We start from the raw sequence: 21,630 nt of genomic DNA, 5'->3' as shown, positions 1-21,630 counted from the left end.
TAGAGAGAACTTAGTAACTAGAAGTAGAATGAAACCTTGGAAGCGCTTGCTTGTTGGGACACAAGCAAACTTGAGAAGGAATTTTGAGTGAGTAATTAACCCAATAATTGATTTGCTTAGGGGTTGAGAATAGTGATTCAGAATTTATTGACTCGAGGATTGTTTGGAGTCAAAATGGGAAGTGAGTCCTACTAATTAGCTACTTAAAAGATCGATTAATTGATGAGTTTAGGAAATGAAAATTGGTGAGTTTGATGATGGAAGTGGTTAAGACTCTAGGGGCTAAGAAAGTCTCGAGAATGGTTTGGGGGATGAGACACATTTTGTAGCTAAGTAGTAGGACTAAAAATATGTGTCATGCAGGTTTAGTGACATGGATATTGAATTTGGGAGATCCATATTTCTTAGCTAAACTTGTTGATATTAAACTCACTTTACCATTTAGTTTGATATTTGCCACTTCCTGGAGATGAAATCTTTGCCACTTCCTGAAGATGAAATCTTCATCAGAAGTGTATAAAAATCACTCTTCAAGCCTCTGAACAACTTACAATGCATGTTGCGCTTCATGTGATTCATTTTGTCTATGGAGTTAATATTAGACATTATCCTTAGGTTTCAGTAGTATGAATATTTTTAAATTCATTTATGGTGTAAAATTTGAAAACAAATCGCAATTGCTGCGTAAGAAGCATGTATGCAAGCTTGTGGCATAGGTTTTGTTGGACGTGGACACTTGAGACAAGTTTCTTAAGTGGAAAACAATGTGAGATAAATAGCCATATTATTAAAATTTGATAGTCAGATGATAAAAAAATTTCAAAAAGAGAAATGTTAAGATAAATTAAAAGATCTTTCTAATTGGTCATTTATTAATAACTAAAATTTTAGATTATTATTTGGATAAGGAAAACAATATATGTTGCCATTATATTTTGTCAAAGAAAAGTATTTTAAAAATTATTCATTTCTTAGTTTAATAAGTTTAACATTTTTTTTAGAATATAATGTAAGAATGAATTTAGTTACTCAACGAAAAATATGATACATTATGATACTTATAGAAAAACATGTACAAGAAATAGAGACTCTTAGGTAGTTAGACAAACTATAGGGACAAGTTTTTATATAGTTATTCATTTTCTAAGTGCAGTTTTTTTTGTAACTGCCACCATATGAGTAGTTACTATTTGTATGTAAATTTGTTTAATCTGAATAATAATTAGAGAGAAGTTAATTATGTCCAAATATCTACATGGTATCAGAGTAGTGAGACAGGTAGTTCAGAGGGGGGGGGGGGGGGAGAGAGAGAGAGAGAGAGTGGCGAAGATGGCAAAGTTATTTGCCATCGTCTCCCACTACAGATCTCCTTCATCTCTTTTAACTTCATCCGCCATAGCCGTAGCCCCAACTGCAGCCATAGCCCTAGCCCCCACCGTCACTGTCATTGTCGCCCCTTAATGGCAATCACAATCACCGCCATTGAAGGGATAACTAACCACAATCACAAAACTGCGTCGGAGGAAGCGAAGGGTTGCAGAACGAAGATCGACGAGGAAAACAATAGGGTTTGTAGCACAAAACTTGAACAGCCATCGTAGTCATCGGAGAAGATGAAAAGACGCAGCACAAAGCAGCACTTTGGCATCAAATATGGTAGATGTTGGTCGCAGGTAGACTCATGGAGAAGGCAGATAGTCACACTAGAGAAGGCTAATTCGTCGGTCGTCATCAAGTGGTCATTCGATGACAACACTCGTGACTTCCCCTATTGTCATTGCCTCGTCATCGGCTCAACAAATATCCTAGGAAGGTGATTTGCACGAACTCAACTAAGAAAACCTAAGAGTTTTTAAAAAATTTGCTTGCTGTGAATGAGTTAAACAACAGGTACGACAAGTTGTCTTTACTTTTCTGGAGATTGCTACTTTGGCCTGTTGATGTTTTGCCCGAGTTAAGTTTGTTGGAAGCTTAGAAGAAATTAGAGGAGTTAATGATGATGATCGAGTGGTAGTTAGTGTGCAGATGTTTATGTAATTAACTGAATAAACTAGGGATAGTTTAGACTTTATAGAGTTGGTTATTGTGAGAAAATAATTATGAGGAAAAAACCTAAGAGACTAGACTCTCTTAGCTTGTTATTTATAATAAGTATAATGAGTCTTAAACCTATGGGCTTAATCTAATTACAAAAATAAAACACATATAATAACTATAATATATACTAATAATTCTAACACTCTCTCTCAAGTTGGAGTATAGATATAATATGCACCAAACTTGTTACAAATATATTCCACTCGAGCACCCTTTAAAGATTTGGTGAAGACATTTGCAAGTTGATCATTGGAGTTAACAAACTCTGTAACAATAACACTTTCAATCAGCTTTTCTCTAACAAAGTGACAGTCGATTTCAATATGCTTAGTCTGCTCATGGAACACTGGATTAGAAGCAATGTGTAAGGCAGTCTGATTATCACAAATAAGCTTCATAGGAGACACTTCACAAAACTTGAGTTCCTGCAGAAGTTGTTTAAGCCAGATGAGCTCACAAGTTGCATTAGCCATAGCCCGATACTCTAACTCTGCACTAGATCTGACTACTACATTTTGTTTCTTACTTTTCCAAGAAACCAGATTTCCTCCCACAAGAACACAATACCCAGAAGTTGACTGATGATCAGAAGGAGATCCTGCCTAATCTGCATCTGCATAACAACAAATATCCGTGTGTCCTTTATCCTCATAAAGTAGCCCTTTACCTGATAGTCTTTTGATATATCTTAGCATTCGGATAACAGCATCCCAGTGAGAATCACATGGAGAACTAAGGAAGTGGTTAACTACACTCACAGTAAAAGCAATGTCAAGACGAGTGACTGTGAGATAGTTCAACTTGCCTACCAGTCTCCTATACTTTCCAGGATCTGAATAAAGCTCCCCCTGTCCCGGCAAGAGTCGGATATGCGGATCCATTGGGGTGTCAACTGGTTTGCAATTCACCATACCAGTTTCTTCTAAGATGTTAAGTGCATACTTCCTCTGAAAAATTGAGATACCATCTCCTGATTGAGCAACTTCAATACTCAAGAAATACCGAAGTCAGCCTAGGTCTTTGGTCTGAAAGTGTTGATGTAGATGTTCCTTCAGCTTCTGTATTCCAACCTGATCACTCCCTGTGATAACAATGTCATCTACATAAACAACAAGGTAGATACATAAGGAAGCAGAATGGCGATAGAAAACCGAATGATCAGCCTCACTTCGAGTGAGTCCAAAGGCTTGAACCACAGTGCTGAACTTGCCAAACCACGCTCGTGGAGATTGTTTTAGACCATAAAGAGACTTCTTGAGTTTGTAGACTACATTAGACTCCCCTTGAGCAAGAAAACTAGGTGGTTGCTCCATATATACCTTTTCTTGCAAATCACCATGAAGAAATGCATTTTTAGTTTCAAGCTGATAGAGTGGCCAATGACGCGTAACAGCTAGAGAGAGAAAGAGGCGAACAAAGCCCATTTTCGCAACAGGAGATAAAGTATCGCTGTAATCCAGTCCATATATCTGTGTAAAGCCTTTGGCAACCAAGCAGGCTTTAAGACGTTCCACTTGGCCGTCAAGACCCACTTTGGGAGTGAATACCCAACAGGAGTCTTTCTTGGTGGTAAAGACACCAAATCCCAAGTACCATTTGAATGTAATGCGTCAATCTCATCTAACATAGCTTGACGCCAACCAGGATGGGACAGAGCTTCACCTGTGGTTTTAGGAATGGAAACAAAAGAAAGGCTCGAAACAAATGCACTATAAGAAAGAGACAAACGGTCATAGCATAAAAAGTTATAAATATGATGGGGAATATAAGTAAACCGTGTACCTTTGCGAAGAGCAACGGGGAGATTGTCGAGCTCAGGATTCGTGGCAGGAGGGATCACAGACGAAGAGAACGAGTCAAGAGAATCTTGGGCTGGAGGAATGCTGGCGCTGGTAGTGGGATGAGGATGACGGTAATATGTAAGAAGTGGAGGAGTTGTGGTAGGTGGACCAGAAAACGGTAGGGTAGATGCCACAGAGGAGACAGACGGACTCGAGGAGGATAACGGAAGAAAAGAAAAAGGAACAGGCAAAACCTGGTGAAGACTCTGTGAATCAGGCTGAGCAACTGAAAAAAAAGACTGATGTTCAAAGAATGTGACATCAGCAGACAAAAAATAGCGATGCAGCTCAGGAGAGTAACACTTATAGCCTTTTTGCAACCGGGAATAGCTGAGGAAGATACACTTGAGAGATTTTGCAGCAAGCTTATCCTGTCCAGGTGAAAAAGAATGCACAAAACAAATACATCCAAAAACACGAAGAGGAATAGAATAAAGTGGCTATGTAGGGAACAAAAGGGAATGAGGAATTTGCTCCTGTAACGCTGAAGATAGCATGCAATTGATTAGATAACATGCAGTTAGAACAGCATCGTCCCAAAATTTGGTGGGAAGATTGGCATGTAAAAGGAGCGTCCGTGCAGTCTCAATAAGACGACGATTCTTATGCTCAACAATCTCATTTTGTTGAGGTGTGTAAGGATAAGAAGATTGATGCAGAATGCCATTAGTAGTCATAAAGGTAGTAAATGGAGAAGAAAAATACTCAGGGGCATTATCACTACGGAAGGCATGGATAGAAACTCCAAACTGTGTTTTTATTTCAGCAGTAAATGTTTGAAAAATAGAAAATAACTCGGACCGACTCTTAAGAAGAAACAACCAAGTGCAACGGGAAAAGTCATCAATGGAAGTAACGAAATATGAAAAACCAATAGTAGAATTGATGCAACTGGGCCCCCATACATCAGAGTGCACAAGGGAAAAGGGAGCCTCAGTCCTATTATTGACTCGATGAGAAAAAGAATGACGAGCGTGTTTACCACGCTGACCCGACTCACAATTAAACATGGACAATGACGACAAACTAAGAACTAATTTCTTTAGTTTGGAGAGGCTAGGATGACCGAGACGATAGTGGAGAAGATCTGGAGAAGCGGCACTGGTGCAAGCTACTGGCGAACTAGGCACAGCAAGATGATAGTGACCCTGTGACTCACGCCCTGATGCCAATCGTCCGCCCCGTACCCTGGTCCTAAACAAAAACAAAGGTAGGAGTAAAGATAATAGAACAGTTAAGGGTTTTGGTAAGTTGGCTAACTGAAATCAAATTAAAAGGACTATCAGGAACATATAAAACATAATTTATTGAGAAAGACATGGTGGGTGTGATTTGACCGATTTCTTTAACTGCAGTTTTGGTGCCATCAGCCAAGGGTAACAGTAGGTAATGTATCAGAATATGTAAGTTAGGAGAAAAGAGGTTCATTACCACACACATGGTCAGTGGCGCCAGAATCTATAATCCAAGGACTAATAGATGAGCCTTGAGTAACACAAGGAACGGGATTTCCAAGATGAGACGACTGGGTAGCCTGAAACTTCAAGAAGGCATCATACTCAGCTGCAGACATAGGTACCAATTGCGAACCTGGTGGAGATTGAGCAGGACTAGGATCGCTCTGAAATACATGAGCTGCATTGGTAGATGATACAGGTGGAGCAGCTGGCTAACCATGTTTCTTCCAGCATTTGTCCTCAAGATTACCTAGTTTCTTACAGAAGGTACACTGTGGACGTGAGCGATTATTATTGCGTCCTCTATTTCCTCCTATGGTTGAAGCCTGAGACACAAGGGCTGAAAATTCGGCTGGAGGAACAACATGAGAAGAAGATGACATACCATGTGCACTTATCATATTCAACAACCTTTTGAAAGAGTCCTTCATGGTAGGGTTGGCGGAGCTGGTCAAGATTTGATGCCTGATGGCGTCAAACTCTGGTTTCAGACCGGAAAGAGCAATAACCATAAAAAACTTCTCTCGTTGAGCAATCTGTTCTGTATGAGTCGTAGTGAGAGGAAAAACAGCATCAAATTCTTGCATGAGAGCCTGAACCTGCCCCAGATAAGATTCCATGGATGACTCCTGCTTGAGATTCTTGATATTAGAAACCACAGTGTACAAACGTTGGATGTCGTTTGTATAACACTCTTTAGCTTCCTTTCACACGTTAACACAAGTTTCAAAGGGTCGAAAGAGTTGCATGATGGAAGGATCAATAGATTGCCATAGGAGGCTACATAACTGGGCATCAACTATTTCCCATCTAGCCCGATTCGCTTATGGCACACTTTCAGCATTTGTGGTAAGATGATCTGCTTGGCCTTGCCCTTTGAACCACATTTTGACAGAGGCTGCCCATGAGAGATAATTGGCCGACCCTATCAACTTGACAGTGGTAATATTGGATGTCCCAAGATTGGAGACAGTAAATGATTGAGAGGCGGCAGGGGCAATAGGTACCGAAGCGGGAATAGCACCGATAGAAACGGCGTCACTGAAATCAGACATGGCGAGGGTTTCGACACTGGAAGTGGCTTAAGGAGTTGCCAGCGATCAGATTTGGAGAAGTTGGAAAAAAAGTGGCCGGCGGATACGCTGTCAAGCGCCGGCGCGTGGAGATGGAGGCAGCAATCTACGGTGGAGCGTGGGTGGTTTGGCGGCGGCGAGTCTTCGACAGTCGGTCGATCTAGGGGCGGCGAACTTGATGGTGGTGGCATTGTTATCCAATGGTGGCCGGACAGTGGGGTTTTGGTATTAGGCAGTGATGGTAGGGTTTCTAAATGCTAGAAAAAAAATACACAGCGGGGCTAGGGTTTTTTTCCTTACCGATGGCTCTGATACCATGTGAGAAAATAATTATGAGGAAAAAACCTAAGAGACTAGTCTCTCTAAGCTTGTTATTTATAATAAGTATAATTGGGCCTTAAACTTATGGGCTTAATCTAATTATAAAAATAAAACACACATATAATAACTATAATATATATTAATAATTCTAATAGTTATATCCCTAGGTTGGTCTGCGCCATAGTTTATAAATATGAGAGTAAGGGCTCAGTTGTGATCATCAATCTAAAATGATTCTAGTATCTTGTACCAGTGCGGTGATAAAGAGAGAGAACTGTGAGAAGGATAGTTCTTGGAATCTTTTGAGAGTATTGTACTTGAGTTGTGTGGGAGGGCGAGTGATTCATTGTACTGATTTCTTTCATTCTTAGTGGATTGTTCTCTCAGTGGAGTTGCTGATGTAGTGCCATTTTCGTGGCATGAACCAGGGTAAAATCGACGTGCAAGACTTGTAGTTTGATCTTCATTTTCTATTTCAATTCTGTCTTTCTTTTACTTTCTGATTTGTGTATGTATTGTGGTTGATTCGATGAGTAATTGAGTGAGTTTTTGGGTATCGATAGTGATCTAGTTTTAACATAGCCTTTATGGTGGCTATCTTATTTTAGTTGTAATCGTTATTGCTTCAACCCATGTGTAAAAAAGCATTGTAAGGGTTATTGTTTCAGCCCAAGTGTAAAAAACATTGTAAGGGTTATTGCTTGGTCATGTGAAAAAGCATAGGTGTTGTTAAGTTGAACCCATAAAAAGCTACCATTGTTAAAAAGGATAGTGCTCGCTTTTGATAAACGACACTTGATAGGAAACTTCTTCCTCCTCAAGATGGCACAAGAGAATGCCACAAAGGAGATGTATTCCAACCTTAAAGACATAAAGTTCAAGTAAATTTCATCCTTCACTAAATAACACAAGAAATTTGAGATGCCGCAAAGGAGACATGTTTTGACACTAATGACTCAACAGATGTGTTGTCAAGGAGACCTCTTAGTTACCCAATATCTTAGTCGTCTAAATTAGATATTGACAACAACTCAACATGTTCAAAGTGAACTAAATAGACAGACACTTTATAAAGAAAAATTGAATGTGGACAAGGATCTATTGAAAACCCAGTTTGAAGATGTGAAGATCCAAATTGGGCTTTCCTAATATTTACAGCCCAATGTGAGGGGGGCATGTATAAAAACATGTACAAGAAATAGAGACTATTAGGTAGTTAGGCAAACTATAGGGATAATTTTTTATACAGTTATTTATTTTCTAAGTGGCAGTTTTTTCTGTGTGTAACTGCCACTATATGAGTAGTTACCATTTGTGTATAAATTTGTCCAATCTGAATAATAATTAGAAAGAAGTTAATTCTGTCCAAATATCTACAGTACTATAATAAAAAAAAATTGCTCCTCTGCCTATAGGTCCTAGATCCGCCTCCACTAGGATCCGCCACTGGTGGAGGCACATGTTTTTGTTGTAGATGAAGATATCTCTGTAGCATCCAAGAACTTTCCAGTTGTGAAAATTTTTAAAAACAATAGGATATGCTTGAGCGAGTATCTGGCTCATAGTTAGAAGTGTCCGTGGATCATGACTGTCTGGCATGATACTGAACCTTCTCTTAAATTTGTGTGCTTCATAGGTTTCTCTTTTGTGGCCTGGGCTTAAACCATGTAAAAAAGCCTTTTGCATCCAGTGGTAAGGCTGCAAATGCTTTTCCCTTCTGATACCTCTGAATGGCGGGAGTTTCTGTCTTAATTTTCCTTTCAGCTACAGTACATTGGTGGGAAAAATTAACTTTAGATAATGTAGATATATATGTTACATCATGGTTCAGCTGAAATATGGCACTTGATATAGCTGAACAAAGAAAGAGGGTCCATCTTTGTACTATTAGAGGGGCTGTTTTAAACTAAATATATTATCTCTGGGAACAAATGTTTGGCAAATAACAGGCAGTTTAGAAAGGAGAAAGGGTACAGAAAAATAATGACGCAGTAAAGTTTTGGGTTAAGTTGTTGTAGATACCCCTGGAGTGGGGTTAGCTTTAGGTTTGTCTTAGGAAGTTTTTATCTCTTTTTATTTTACCTGAGTGGTGCAGCATTTTTTTCTAGGTGAATGGTTTTATCTAATACTATTACTCGAAACATTATTTTTTCCTTGGCATTTTGGCTTGAAAATAGGCTTAGTATTTCTCCATGATTAAGAGAGCAACTTGTTGTGGAGTACTGAGAACTTGTTCCATTTGTCTTTTTCTGTGATATTGTGATCTAAATATTTAGATTTTTCCTTGCAGAGATTTGGGCCTCCTGGTAGTTCTGTTGTGTAATATTGCTGATTTTCTTGAAGAGGGAAACTATTTGGACTATTATATTCGTGATTTTCCTGGTCTTTCTGAAAAGTATGGGATAAGGAGTTCATCTTCCAGGAAAACTCCTCCCAGTTTATTCAGATGGCTTGAGAACTGTTTACAACAGGGATGTAATTCCGCTAATACCATGGACCTTCCGCCTCTAATATGTAAAGACGAAAGTTCAGTTTTGAGCTGGGCCCGGAAGATAATAGCATTTTATAGTCTCCTTTGTGGTTCAAAACTCTCAAGAAAGAATCTGTCATCTGGTGTTTGCTGTAACGTTGCTCCCGGATCATCTTGTAACTGTGAGGAGCTGACAGTCTTGGCAATGGTTGGGGAAGGATTTGGATTGCAACAACTAGATTTGCTGCCTTCTGGTGTATCACTTCCTCTACGACATGTGAGTTAAATTTTAGTGGCTTGTTGCGTTTCTTCTGGAAGATGTATGGATAGCTTGCATGTCTCATGATGTGGGAATGATTTGAGCTGAATTGTTTTCTGGGTAAGGGTTCCTATAGGCTTTGTTGTGAAGTAGTGAAAGGAGAGCTTCAATAGCCAACAATCATGGTTCCATTGTGTGCTTAACTTTAAGCAGTCAGTTATTGAAACCTTCTCCAATGCAAGGGGTAGTTTACATTTTGGGTAGAGTACCTACAGTTACCCTTCATTTATTAGCTGTACTTTACTTCTATCCCGTAACTGCCCTTATGGTTACTGCAGCAACATCTTAGGTTCCTCCAGTCATTTTGTGGATAATTTTGTTCACCAGTTCCTCAATTGATTAGTGCATTGATGCTTTCTGGTTTTACAGGCATTGGATAAATGCCGGGAGTCTCCTCCAACAGATTGGCCTGCAGCTGCATATGTTCTTCTTGGTAGAGAAGATTTGGCATTATCTCGTTTGTCACATTCAACCAACTCTGAACCTCATACCACTGTCAACTTAGTTTCCATGTCCACACCGTACATGCTACATCTACATCCAGTAACAATTCCTTCATCAATTTCTGACACAAATGGGTTGGAGACTACCAAGTTTGAGGATGCAGATTCTGTTGATGGATCCATGATTGATGGTATGGAGCATATTTTCAACTCTAGCACACAGTTGCAATATGGTCGTGATCTGCGATTAAACGAGGTGAGTGTGCTATCATCAATAAGGTGCCAAACATAGATTTTGGTGGTTTCCATCAGTTTTTGTTTTTTGTAAGGATTAAAACTACTCGTGGTTTTTGGGGTTGATATGTTTCCTGAGCCTATAAACTTTAGTCACAATGTCATGCATATCTATACATGATATTATTCATTGTTGTACGCATTGCACATTTTGCATTTAGAAACTGAATTTTCTGCTATGTTTTTGTTCACATACCAATGCACCATCTTTTACCTCATTTCTTTAAGAAAATGAAATAGGTTGAATGAGCATTCGTTTAGTTAATTTGGGGAAAAAACAGCCAAGAATGGTTATGTTTGTATACTTTTGCCTCGAACTATTAGAAAACCAAAATAGAAAGGTCAAATCCGGCTAACTGGCATAATGGCGCCTCTTGAAGATAGATGGAGCCTCCCATTGTGCAATGGATCAAGCAACTCTATATCTGGGATGCAACATACCTTGGATCTTATCTCATTCTCTTATGGCTTTGCACAAATTGATGGGAACCAATCACTTCTAAATTTCATATCTAGATGCCCAATATAGAGTATTATTTTGAATATCCTAGTTATCTGCGTGATATCAATTTTCAGCCAGCCTTATATGTTTGCAAGCTATAAACCAGATAATGTATATGCATGCTGGCAGATTCAAAGTTTATGCATGCAACTGTCAGCTCTCCCATGTGCTGACCACTCTTTTGGAGGAGAAATCAATTATCTTAGTGAACTCATCCAAGTAAATGTCAACTCTCCTTATATATGCACTTACATTCTATGCATTTGCTTTTGTCCTTGGGGGACCATATTAAAAGAAAATAGAACTCCTTCTCTCTTCCACACTTGTCTTGGTGATTCCTTTGGCCAAATATCCCACATAACCATCATTACCTACAGCTCACCTACTAAGTGCAATGTCATATCTCTTTTTCTTTCATTCTTTTATTTCCATCATCAAAAGTCATGTCTTGTTTCTTATGTATATATACAGTTGTACTTAATGATCATGATGCGATAATTTTTCGCAATTACTGTTTGTGGATGAATTCCTTGCTTTGTGTGGTGTATGATGCAACCTAAAAATTGTGTCTCTATCTACTTCTTCAGAATTTATCAATCTCTATATTGACGGACTCTTTTCGAAGTGAGGAATCCAAATCTAATGTTTGATTCTTTGAAAAACCTTTATTTTAATTTTGGTTCCCATACTCTACTTGGGGTCCTACATTATCAACCTTGACCTTGAATTACTTATTGGATTACTCGGTTTTTATTTTTCCATTTACTCCAATAATCCAATTTCTATTTTCTCATAATTTCCTTTTGGAAATTAAATTCATTATGGGAGAAAGTTTAGAGGACCAGGTACACTCTGGTCATTGCATGCATATCTCTTCATCAAGATCATTTTTCAGAATAACAGTCTTAATATCTATTTGATGAATGAAGAGATTTTATAAGGAAGCCGAAACAATCTAGACTCTAATGGCAGTAATCCTTTCAACTGGTGCATATTTGTCAAATCGTATCCCTTGTGCTGGTTGTTGCTCTTTGCAACAAGTCTTGCTTTATAGTTTTGGATTGAGCCATCTGGTCTCACCTCTGTTCTAAAAACCCACTTGCAACCAATGGTTTTGAAATGGTGTGGTAAATGAATCAAAATTGAAGTATTTTTGGACATGAGAGAATGCATCTCATCATCAATAGCCTTCTTCTAGAAAAAATGATATCTTTTGAGCTCATTGTTGCTGCAAAAGTCTTAGGATCAACCTCTACATGGCATACAAGATATTCAGGATTAGCTAAATCTGCACTAAATTCTTTAGCACTACAAGATCTCTTGCTTCTTCTTTTATAAACCTTCAGAAAGGGTTTTGGTTCCTTATTGTTTAGATTTGTTTCTCTTCCTCCCCACTATTTGAGTTCCACCCTTCTGAGGAATTTATCCACAAAGAAATCAGCTTGAATAGATTCAATAATAGTGTGAAGAACAGGATATTCTAAATTCATAAACTTTTAAGTTTTGTTGGTCATTGAATACCTAATAATTGCGCAACTAGTTCTATGAGGCTTCATCTTTGGTTTTTGTAAATTTGGTATACTAACATGAGAAAAACAACTCCTTATCTTAAGAGAGATCATCATTGGCTTCTTCCCTTTCCAGGTAGCTACCATTTTCCTTTGAGGTACATGGTTTAGAATCTGACTGGCAGATATCAAGGCTTGTCCCCATAAATTTGAAGGAGCATCAGAACTGTAGAGGAGTACATGCTAGATAAATTTCATGACGAATACCTTTTTCTGCACAAATTTAGCAAAGATGAATTCTCATATTCTCTCCCATGATTAGTGCGAAGAGCCTTGTTTTTGGTATTACAGAGTTCTCAACTTCAACTTTGTTGATTTTGAAACAATCAGCAGCTTCATCTTTTGTTCGTAGAAGGTAGACATAAGTATATTGAGAAGTATCATTGATAAAAGCAATAAAATAACACTTTGCTCCCCTTGCACAAGCACCAGTTGTTTCATAGAGATCACTGTGTATTAGGGCAAGTTTGCTGGAGATTCTAGGAATACTTCTAAATCAGGGTCGTCAGTCATGCAACACTTTTCATAATGATGAGGACCATGATCAGATATCAAGCCTTGGCCATTAGTTTCATTGTATTGAAACGAACATGACCAAGTCTACCATGGCAAGTATCAAAAGACCCAGAATATAACCAGAAGTAGTTGTGATTATATTAGGTTTGCATGGATTTGTATTGTCAATGTTACTTTTAGAAGTTGACGTTATGAATGCTGTGTTGCCAAGCCTGACTTAGTTAGGATAAGCTGCAGTTAATGATAATGATGACATTATTGCTTATGAGAACCTTATCTAACTAGATCACCATTCTAAAGCATACCTACTAAGCAAAGATCCTGAGACTAGATTCTTTCTAAGATCAGGTACATGTAGAAACTCCGTTAGAACGACATATTTACCAGAAGTAAATTTGTGTTTCACAGAATCTTTCCCGACAACTTTTGATGAGGAAGAGTTACCCATGAACTTGTTGACTTCATTCCCAGTTGCTCATAAGTGTGAGCATGTTTCTGTTGTTATAGATGTGCCATGTGGCACCAGTGTCAAGCCATCAATCAGCATCACCTTTGACCATATTAGCCTCAATCGCCATTGCAGTGAATAAATTCTTGTTTTGATTGGGCTGATCTATCTTCTTTTTAGGTTCCTAGAGCTACTGTCTTTGGCTTTATGTCTCTTCTTGCCAGAATTGTCTTTGGCTTTATGTCCCTTCTTGCCTAGAATTGAAGCACAATCCTTTCTCCTTCCTCTCAAATTTCTGTTGGCTAGACTGACCTTGTTTCTTGAAACTGTGTTTCTGGACACTGTGCTTCTTGTTTGATTTGGATTCAATCACATTAGCTTTCAGCAGTGGACCTTCCTTCCTTTTCTCAATTGCGAGTGCCCTCTTCAATCTTCAGGTGATGAAGAAGCATACTAAGAGAGAGGTCTTCCATACCATGCATCAGCTTAGTAAGATAATCATTCCAAGATGGAGGCAACTTGGAGATTCTCACACTAACATGGAAACTCACATCCATCTTCATTCCAGTAGAAGATATTGAATCACCCATTGTAATTCTCAAACCCGATTATGAATAGGCTGCTTATCAGTCATTTTGAAGTCTATGTAGTTGCTAAAGTAGAACTTCTTGGTTCCTGACTGTTCAGCAACATTGACAGCCTTCACGGAGTTCCATTGGTCCTTTGCATGCTTGAACTTCTTCAAATATTGATCATAAAGAGAATCGGTTCGAGAATTCAGGATATTGGGCTGATGTAGTTCATTGGTCCTTTGCATTATTTTGTCACTATGATTCTTTTTTTTTTTTTTGGCTAACTTGTGGTCATTTTGATTCAATATGTCGCTTACTTTTATGACAATATCAGCCATTTGTTATTTGGTTTTGATAACAGCAACAATGATATTTTGCCCAGGAATCATGATATTATCCGTTGGTTTGGATGTGTTTATTAAATTTTAGTTGTTATGTTCTCTGTAGGTTAGACGTCTTTTATGCTCTGCAAGACCTGTGGCAATTCAGACATCTGTTAATCCTACTGCATCTGATCAGGACCTTCAACAGGTGTTCCTTTTATCTTTCTTTGAATGCCTTTTTACAAGGGTACTGCATTTTGAATCCAGGCACTTTATTAGGCTATTCTTCAGGATGCTGAAGAAGTCAGTTTAGAGTCTCCCCTCCAAATGTCTGTATATTCTCTTGGTTAATTATCATCAGGGAAAAATAAGTGAGAGAAATAACAATTTATGTTCTTCATAGGAAGGAGATGGTTGTTACTATGAATGAATGTTTTCGGTCTTAGCTACAAGTCTTGAGTCTGATGTGCCGTGTATTTTTTTTTTTTTTTGTTTCTCTGTGGAGAATGATAGCTTTCAAGGATAAAATTGCTGTTACCCTTCATTTACGCCATGAAAACATGGATTGTTGGTTTCTTCTGTTCAAATTTGGTTGCCTTATGAAATTATTGATTTCTGCTATGAAGAGGACTGCACGCTGGTGATATTTTCTTTATTGCTGAATTTAGGATAATCATGAAGTTGGATAAATATGGAAGGTTTTGTCAATGCAAGGCAGAGTTGTCTTGTAGATGTCTTACTGATGCTTGCCCAACAACTGGATGTCTCAATTCTTCAAGTAGTTAGCTGTGGCATACTGGTCTTTAATCGCCCTGGAAATTATAACTAACAAATTTGGTGGCATTGCACTTTGACATTAGTAATTGAAGGCTATGCCTTGGCCATGACTCATGATGAACTTGTAGTGGCTGGCAGGAGTGATCAATTAATTGTTCCTGGGAAATCCTATTAAAAGAAAAAAGGACCAAAACAATTCTGTGTTTTAACTTTGATGATCTATTCTACAATTCTTTTTTGTTTACTTGTTGGAACATACCTTTGTTGTCCATGCCCTCTTAGTCTGATATAATGCCTTGTTTTTTCCCTATCTGTTTAGGCTCAGCTGTGGCAGCTTGCTCAAAGGACTACTGCTCTTCCTTTTGGCCGAGGGGCTTTTACTCTTGCAACCTCTAGTACTCTTTTAACAGAGGTGTTCACTTCTATGTTTGAGTTAATCTGTTTTACTGCCTAGGTCAAACTCATCTGTTTCAAGCCAATAGTAAAGATAATGGATTTTTAGAAGTGCCTATATGGTTAATTTTTCTGGAATATATTGCTTACAAATGGTTTGTCAGTCCTAATAGAATCCTTTCAAATTTTTCTTTGTAGGCACTCACAGTACCAAAGCTTGTGTTAGCAGGTCGGTTGCCTGCCCAACAAAATGCAACTGTATGTTTTCAACAATATTTGAAATAATCTGTTCATACTTAGTCTATATTGATGTTTGTTTGGCTTCTACTTTTCTAAGTGGAATTTTTGCTCTGATGTTTGCAAACTGAGAGTAGAATATTGTCACGAACCTAGGGTTCGTGATAGGTTAAAAGAGGAATTGGGGAAGAAAAATCAGATTGAAGGAAGGGGGAAATCAGTAGAAAGAGGGAGAGATATTAAGAGAAAGAGTGGGAGAAATAGAAGAACAGAAGAAAGAGGAAGAAGAACGAGAGAGAAAGAGTGGAATATTAGAGAGAAATAGTATTCAATTCATTAATTCTGGATAAGGAAACAAACCATTACAGCAACCTTTTATAGGCATATTTGCCTTCTAACAGCCTAGCACATGCTCCCATGTGCTTCTAACCACTTGCTAAAATATCTAAAATATCTTCTAACAACTATTATCAACCTATTACTATATTGCCCTCTATAGATTCTTGGGTCATGACAAATATTAATGTAGAGTTTTTATCTGTATCTGTCTAGCATTATGAATTATCTGGAAAGCAAAGCCAACTTACCTTGATCTTTGTAAGCCAGTGGAGAATATTTGCTTCTAGTTTTATGCTTTTTTACGCTATAAAAACTACCTTGAATCTTTCATGTGTTCTCCTTATCAAAAGTCTATTATGCTTTAATTTTGTATACTTATTTCTGCACACTTTTATACCTTGGCAGGTTAATCTGGACCCAAATATAAGGAATATACCTGAACTTAAATCTTGGCCTGAGTTTCACAATGCTGTTGCGGCTGGGTTAAAGATGGCACCCCTTCAGGTTTATTTTCTGTTACCAAGACCATGCAGTACCAACTGTAGGTCTGCTGGTGCAAGTTGGTTATATGTTGGAACATTATCCATTTTTTTGCAATGGCATATTGCTGATGGTTAATTTAAAATATTTTTTTGATTTGATGAATTTTGGCTTCTTATATGCAGGGAAAGATGTCCAGAACGTGGATAATATACAACAAACCTGAAGAGCCCAATGTTATTCATGCTGGGCTCCTCCTTGCATTGGGTTTACATGGACATCTGCGTGTTTTAACTATAACTGACATATACCAATATTACTCCCAGGTTTAATATTTGTATCTTCCAGTTCTTTTTTATTAGTAATCCAAAATTTTACCCTTTTTTGGGAGTGCAGGGGGTGTTGAATAAATCTTTATCAATTGGTAGAGCCAATTTGAAGATGTTGCCTGTGTAAAGCTGTGATATCTATGTGTTTTGATTCTCATTTTTTGTATTGCTGTGATATCTAAGTGCAATGAACTTATTAAACTTTCCATATTGTTGTCTTAGTGCTGCAGCTTTATTTTTTATGCAAGTGCATGAATTATTGAAAAAAAAAAGAAGCAAAAGCACTCATGTATTTAAATAACAGTCTCAGATTAGATTGATATGTAATACAACGTTTGTTTCCATGCTATAGAAACAGGGAGTATCCCTTGTGTTTTTTTAAATTACACTGAATACCAGTACCTTTCAAAGGTGTGTCACATTGCCTTAGGTAGGGGTGATTCTTCCATGCTTTTCATGCTGGATTAATAAGAAATTACACAGTTGAACAAATGAACAAGCAGTGACTTCTCTCTCTCTCTCTCACACACGCGCGCACACATGCACGCATGGACACACTCACACATCGCGGAAGGGCTGTGTTATACATTAACCTTTCTCCCTCTAAATATACAATCACACAAAATCTAGTAACTCAGGGGGAAAGGCAATGACAATGGTAGCTATTTATTTGGATTTTGTCACAATCTCCAGTCATACTCTACAAATTCACGAGTGCCTTTTTATTCACTCTCTACATCTATGGAGGTTGATGCATTTATTGGGTTTTTCATACAAATTGAAAGCATAAGGTTGGTAAGAGAAGGTATTTATAGTAACTAAAGAGAAAATTTCCCTTTGATTTTGAATAAGCACCCCCTTTTTTGTTTCTGTAATAGAAATCTTTTTTCTGTTCTTTGTTTTTTTTTTTTTTTTTTTTTTGTAAGTTTTAAATGTGGGGGGTAATCCTTGTACTTTTTCAAATCTCAGGGGTGTCGGGATTGATCAGGTGCCCATTGCTTACCAAAGGGCAATTTGGTTTTTAACTTGTCAAAATATCTACATTTTTAGTAAATACAATTTTTTTTAAAGGGAAAAATAGTAACTGTACTTATTTGTTTACGTCTGTTAGATGCAAGGGTGGTCTGTGTGACTTTTGAAATATGAGGGGCACTCCCTATATTTTTTTGTAAAATTTCAGAAGAGCACAAAGTAAGTTACTAAAAGATTTAAAGGTGTCCATAACAGCTTTACCGCAGTGAAGCCACATGGAACCTAAAAATGGAGAAGCACATGGAAAAAGGAAAGGAAAATAAATATTGGGATTTTTTTCAAAGAGTACATTGGATAGCTTGCCTACCCACTTTGGATGCCAGTAGGTGTTAGAACAAACTAGAAGGTGCCTGTGTTGTTTTAGGACTAGTCTTCTTCACATTTGTAGCTATTACTTGTCAAAGTACCTAGGTTTGTTCTTTTTGTGCTCTACCTGTTTGTCAGTTGTAATTGAGTATTTGTAGATGTCATCTTTTTGGTAGACCTGCCGTTTCTTTTGAATAAGCACCCCTTTTTTGTCAGTTTACATCTGTTTTTGACTTATGTAAGTCATATTTGCACAAGAACATTATCCATTGTATGATTGTTTGCCTTTTGAAGCTTGAGTAGTAATAAAAAGTTCCCCATAATTTTGCTAACCTAGCCATAGACTTTTTATTGAGTTATGCTTAATAATTGCAGTCATTAGCTAAAATGTTAACTTTTAAAATGTTCTCCATCTGGTAATATCAATTTCCACAGTAAGTTGGACCGGTCTCACTAATTTAATGCTATGACATGAAATTTTCTTATTAAGGAATTTCATACTTGGAGAGCTGGTTTATATTTTTGTATTATCCATATAATGAACCTCTCAATGTAATTGTCCCTGTAGATTAAACATCAGCCACTCATGGGTTTATCTTAAATTTTAAACCAAAATATAATTCTACATTGTTATAGGCTTTTTGTTTCGCTAGATCTTTGGTTTTATACATTTTACATTGTTTATAGGTTGCCCCTGTGTGACCGGAAAGTCAGGTTTGAGAAGGAAATGGACTCTTTGCAGAGCAAGGATATGGTTGCATATAAAAATGACCTGTTGACTCTCACAAAGTAGGGAATCTCATGTCCTAGGGACACTCTTCTATAGGTAGAATCAATCTAAAATCTAATAAATCTGAGCAAATGGAATTGATTGGCAATTTAAATGACCAGGGCAGACTGAAAGTTGAATCAGCTTATGGGGAATGATATTAATGTCGTTCATTTTACTGAAACTATAATTATATTATCTCTTCCACTACCTTTGCCTTTCAACTTACTGCATTGTCCTCCCTGTAGCTGCTTTACTGAGCACAGGCTTCTCTGTTAGTGCCTATGCCCTTCCTATGTAAGTTGTTTCTTGTTCTCCGCTCTTACAGGAACTTGGTGTTATATAATGCATTCATTCTTCTTGGAGTCTCGATCAATTTATGGAAATGAGAGTTATATGACGTTCTTTGTCTTTATCATCTTCACATCAAGCATTAATCACAATAGGTGGGGTTATCTAGATAAAATCTGGCTGTCAAATCTGTATATCTATGGCCATATATTTTGTAATGCTATTATACCATGCCAAGTCTTTCATCTACTTTGCTACAAAGTTCTTTCCTTCCATCGATTTGCTTCAAAAGTGCATTTATTGGTCTTCTTATTACATGGTCAAATCATCTTAATCTTGTCTCACACATGTTACCTTCTATAGGTGCCATCCAATATTATTATGGATAATATAATTTCTAAGTTAGTATTTTCTTGTATGGCCATGCATCCATGATATCATTCATAACTTAGTTATGCTCATATTTTGCACATACTAGTACTGCCCAACATTTCAAGCCATACAACAACGATGGTCGTCTTATGGCCATTTGATAAAACTCCCCTTTGAGCCTTAAACCAATTTTACAATTGCATATAATACTGGAGCACTTCTCTACTTTAGCCCCCTTATCTTAATTCTGTGAATAACATTCTGATTAAGCGATCCTTCCTCTGCTTCTTGATATGAGTCTTATGAACTATAAGGATATGTTGAGTGATTAGGTACTCTCAGTCTCTCATGATGTAACTTTACAATCCTTACAACACAAGCGATCCTGTCTCATAAGAAAATAGTCTATTTAGGTAGTTGATAAATCAATTTTGTAAGTGACTAACTGTTACATATGACTAAATGTTCAAATTGCTCCTTAAGTATGATATTAGCTATGATTAGATCATGTGCAGTGGTCTTCATGTGTTTGAATTTTTTTCAGGCCTGCAAGATATTCACTCTGTTTCACTTATCAAGCTTGATTATTTATTTATTAATCTCATCTACTTGTCCAATGTGCATGTACCCTTGTTTATATTTTAAATTGTGCTCTCATTCTGTCATGCTGCATGTGTGCTCAGATGCATCCACATCCTGTTTACTGCTTGATGGAAATGCTTTTCCTCAACCTTTCTATTTTTTCCATCATTTTTATTTTTATTAAAATCCTCTATTTCTCCAGTCAAATATTTTGCATTGCTGATGGTCTATGTAGGAACATGAAAGCACTACAGTAGGCTTAATGCTTGGCCTAGCTGCATCTTATAGGGGGACTATGCAACCAGCAATATCAAAGGTAAACTCTAGTGCTAATTTAGCTCTAAATGGTTTTTTTTTTAATGATTTTTCCTCATCTCCAGTGGATGGACCATAACATTCTTCAACATGCTTCTACAGTTCCATTAAATAGGGGAATTAATTGGTATTTAATAAATCAGGGTATTCTTTATTGTTAATATGTGCAGGTGCAGGTCAAACAGATGTTTGTGTGAAAGAAGAAAAGGAAGAAAAATTGAGAGAAAACTGAGAATAAAGAACTGAACTATCAAATTCTTAATCAGGATCTCAAATGATACAATGAGACTAGTTGAGTTTTTATACTGCTAAACAGAATCTATAACAAACTAACTGTTTCTGACTGCTGGAATTAACAAGCTGAGCAGATAACTGCTGTTTGTTAAAACAGAACCAAACTAACAAGCACATAAGCAACTGAGATTAAAGCTGCCTACTACTGATAACACACTGCATCATCTTCTCTTCTGTCCTCCTCTTATTCGTACAGAGCAAGAACTAGGACTCCTAAACAGTTTGAGGAAAAATATGAACCTTAGCATTTATCTCTACACATTTTTTTATGACTTCCGTGTCCTCTAGCACAGTATAGAGAGTGGGAAATAGCTATTCTTTATTAGACCCTGGTTTGAGGGGAAATATTGTGCATTTCATAGCACCACTGGGTTACGTGGGAGTGGTTGATGGTAAACAGTTGTATCTGGTTATTCTATTTCCATCTGTGTGTTTTCTTTTTTTCTTTTTTTGGTTTAGTTTTTTTCCTTGTTTTTCTCCCCACCTCGTTCAGCATTTTTACTGTCAGAAACTTTTAGGAGTTTCTCATTTGCTTTTTGTTCATAAAAACATTCTGGACATGCTTCCAGTCAATCTTTTTAGGGTCTTTTGTTCTTCACAGGTGTAGATAGTTTCAAGCAATTTCAATATTATGGATTTGTCCTTGTGGTTAAGAATACTGAATACAAGTGATCATCTTCTTTCCCTTAAGACTTACTAATCTTGTTTTCTTTTCTATTGCGTGTTCATTGATGCATTTATTTTGTTGCTTGGAACTTCTGTTGATTAGTTACTGTTGTTTTTGCAGTCACTGTATGTACATATACCAGCTCGCCATCCATCTTCTTTTCCAGAGTTAGAGTTACCAACCCTTCTGCAGGTATCTTAATC

General features: G+C 37.4%; 1 protein-coding gene across 1 annotated transcript in view; it reads left to right on the top strand.

Annotated features, from left to right (window-relative positions):
- Nucleotides 1-21,630, top strand: part of LOC127796773 (anaphase-promoting complex subunit 1) — a 99,916-nt gene that overhangs the window by 45,992 nt on the left and 32,294 nt on the right. The window contains exons 11-19 of the mRNA XM_052329150.1: nucleotides 9,080-9,536; nucleotides 9,948-10,277; nucleotides 14,369-14,452; nucleotides 15,341-15,433; nucleotides 15,613-15,672; nucleotides 16,396-16,494; nucleotides 16,656-16,796; nucleotides 20,387-20,467; nucleotides 21,548-21,619. Coding sequence (XP_052185110.1) covers nucleotides 9,080-9,536; nucleotides 9,948-10,277; nucleotides 14,369-14,452; nucleotides 15,341-15,433; nucleotides 15,613-15,672; nucleotides 16,396-16,494; nucleotides 16,656-16,796; nucleotides 20,387-20,467; nucleotides 21,548-21,619 — 1,417 coding nt within the window. The remainder of the gene's footprint in view (nucleotides 1-9,079; nucleotides 9,537-9,947; nucleotides 10,278-14,368; nucleotides 14,453-15,340; nucleotides 15,434-15,612; nucleotides 15,673-16,395; nucleotides 16,495-16,655; nucleotides 16,797-20,386; nucleotides 20,468-21,547; nucleotides 21,620-21,630) is intronic.

The sequence above is a fragment of the Diospyros lotus genome, chromosome 3 (genome assembly GCF_014633365.1).
Source record: "Diospyros lotus cultivar Yz01 chromosome 3, ASM1463336v1, whole genome shotgun sequence".
In the NCBI taxonomy this organism is placed as follows: domain Eukaryota; kingdom Viridiplantae; phylum Streptophyta; class Magnoliopsida; order Ericales; family Ebenaceae; genus Diospyros; species Diospyros lotus.
The sequence above is the reverse complement of the archived record's forward strand: the minus strand, read 5'-3'. Positions and strand labels throughout refer to the sequence as shown.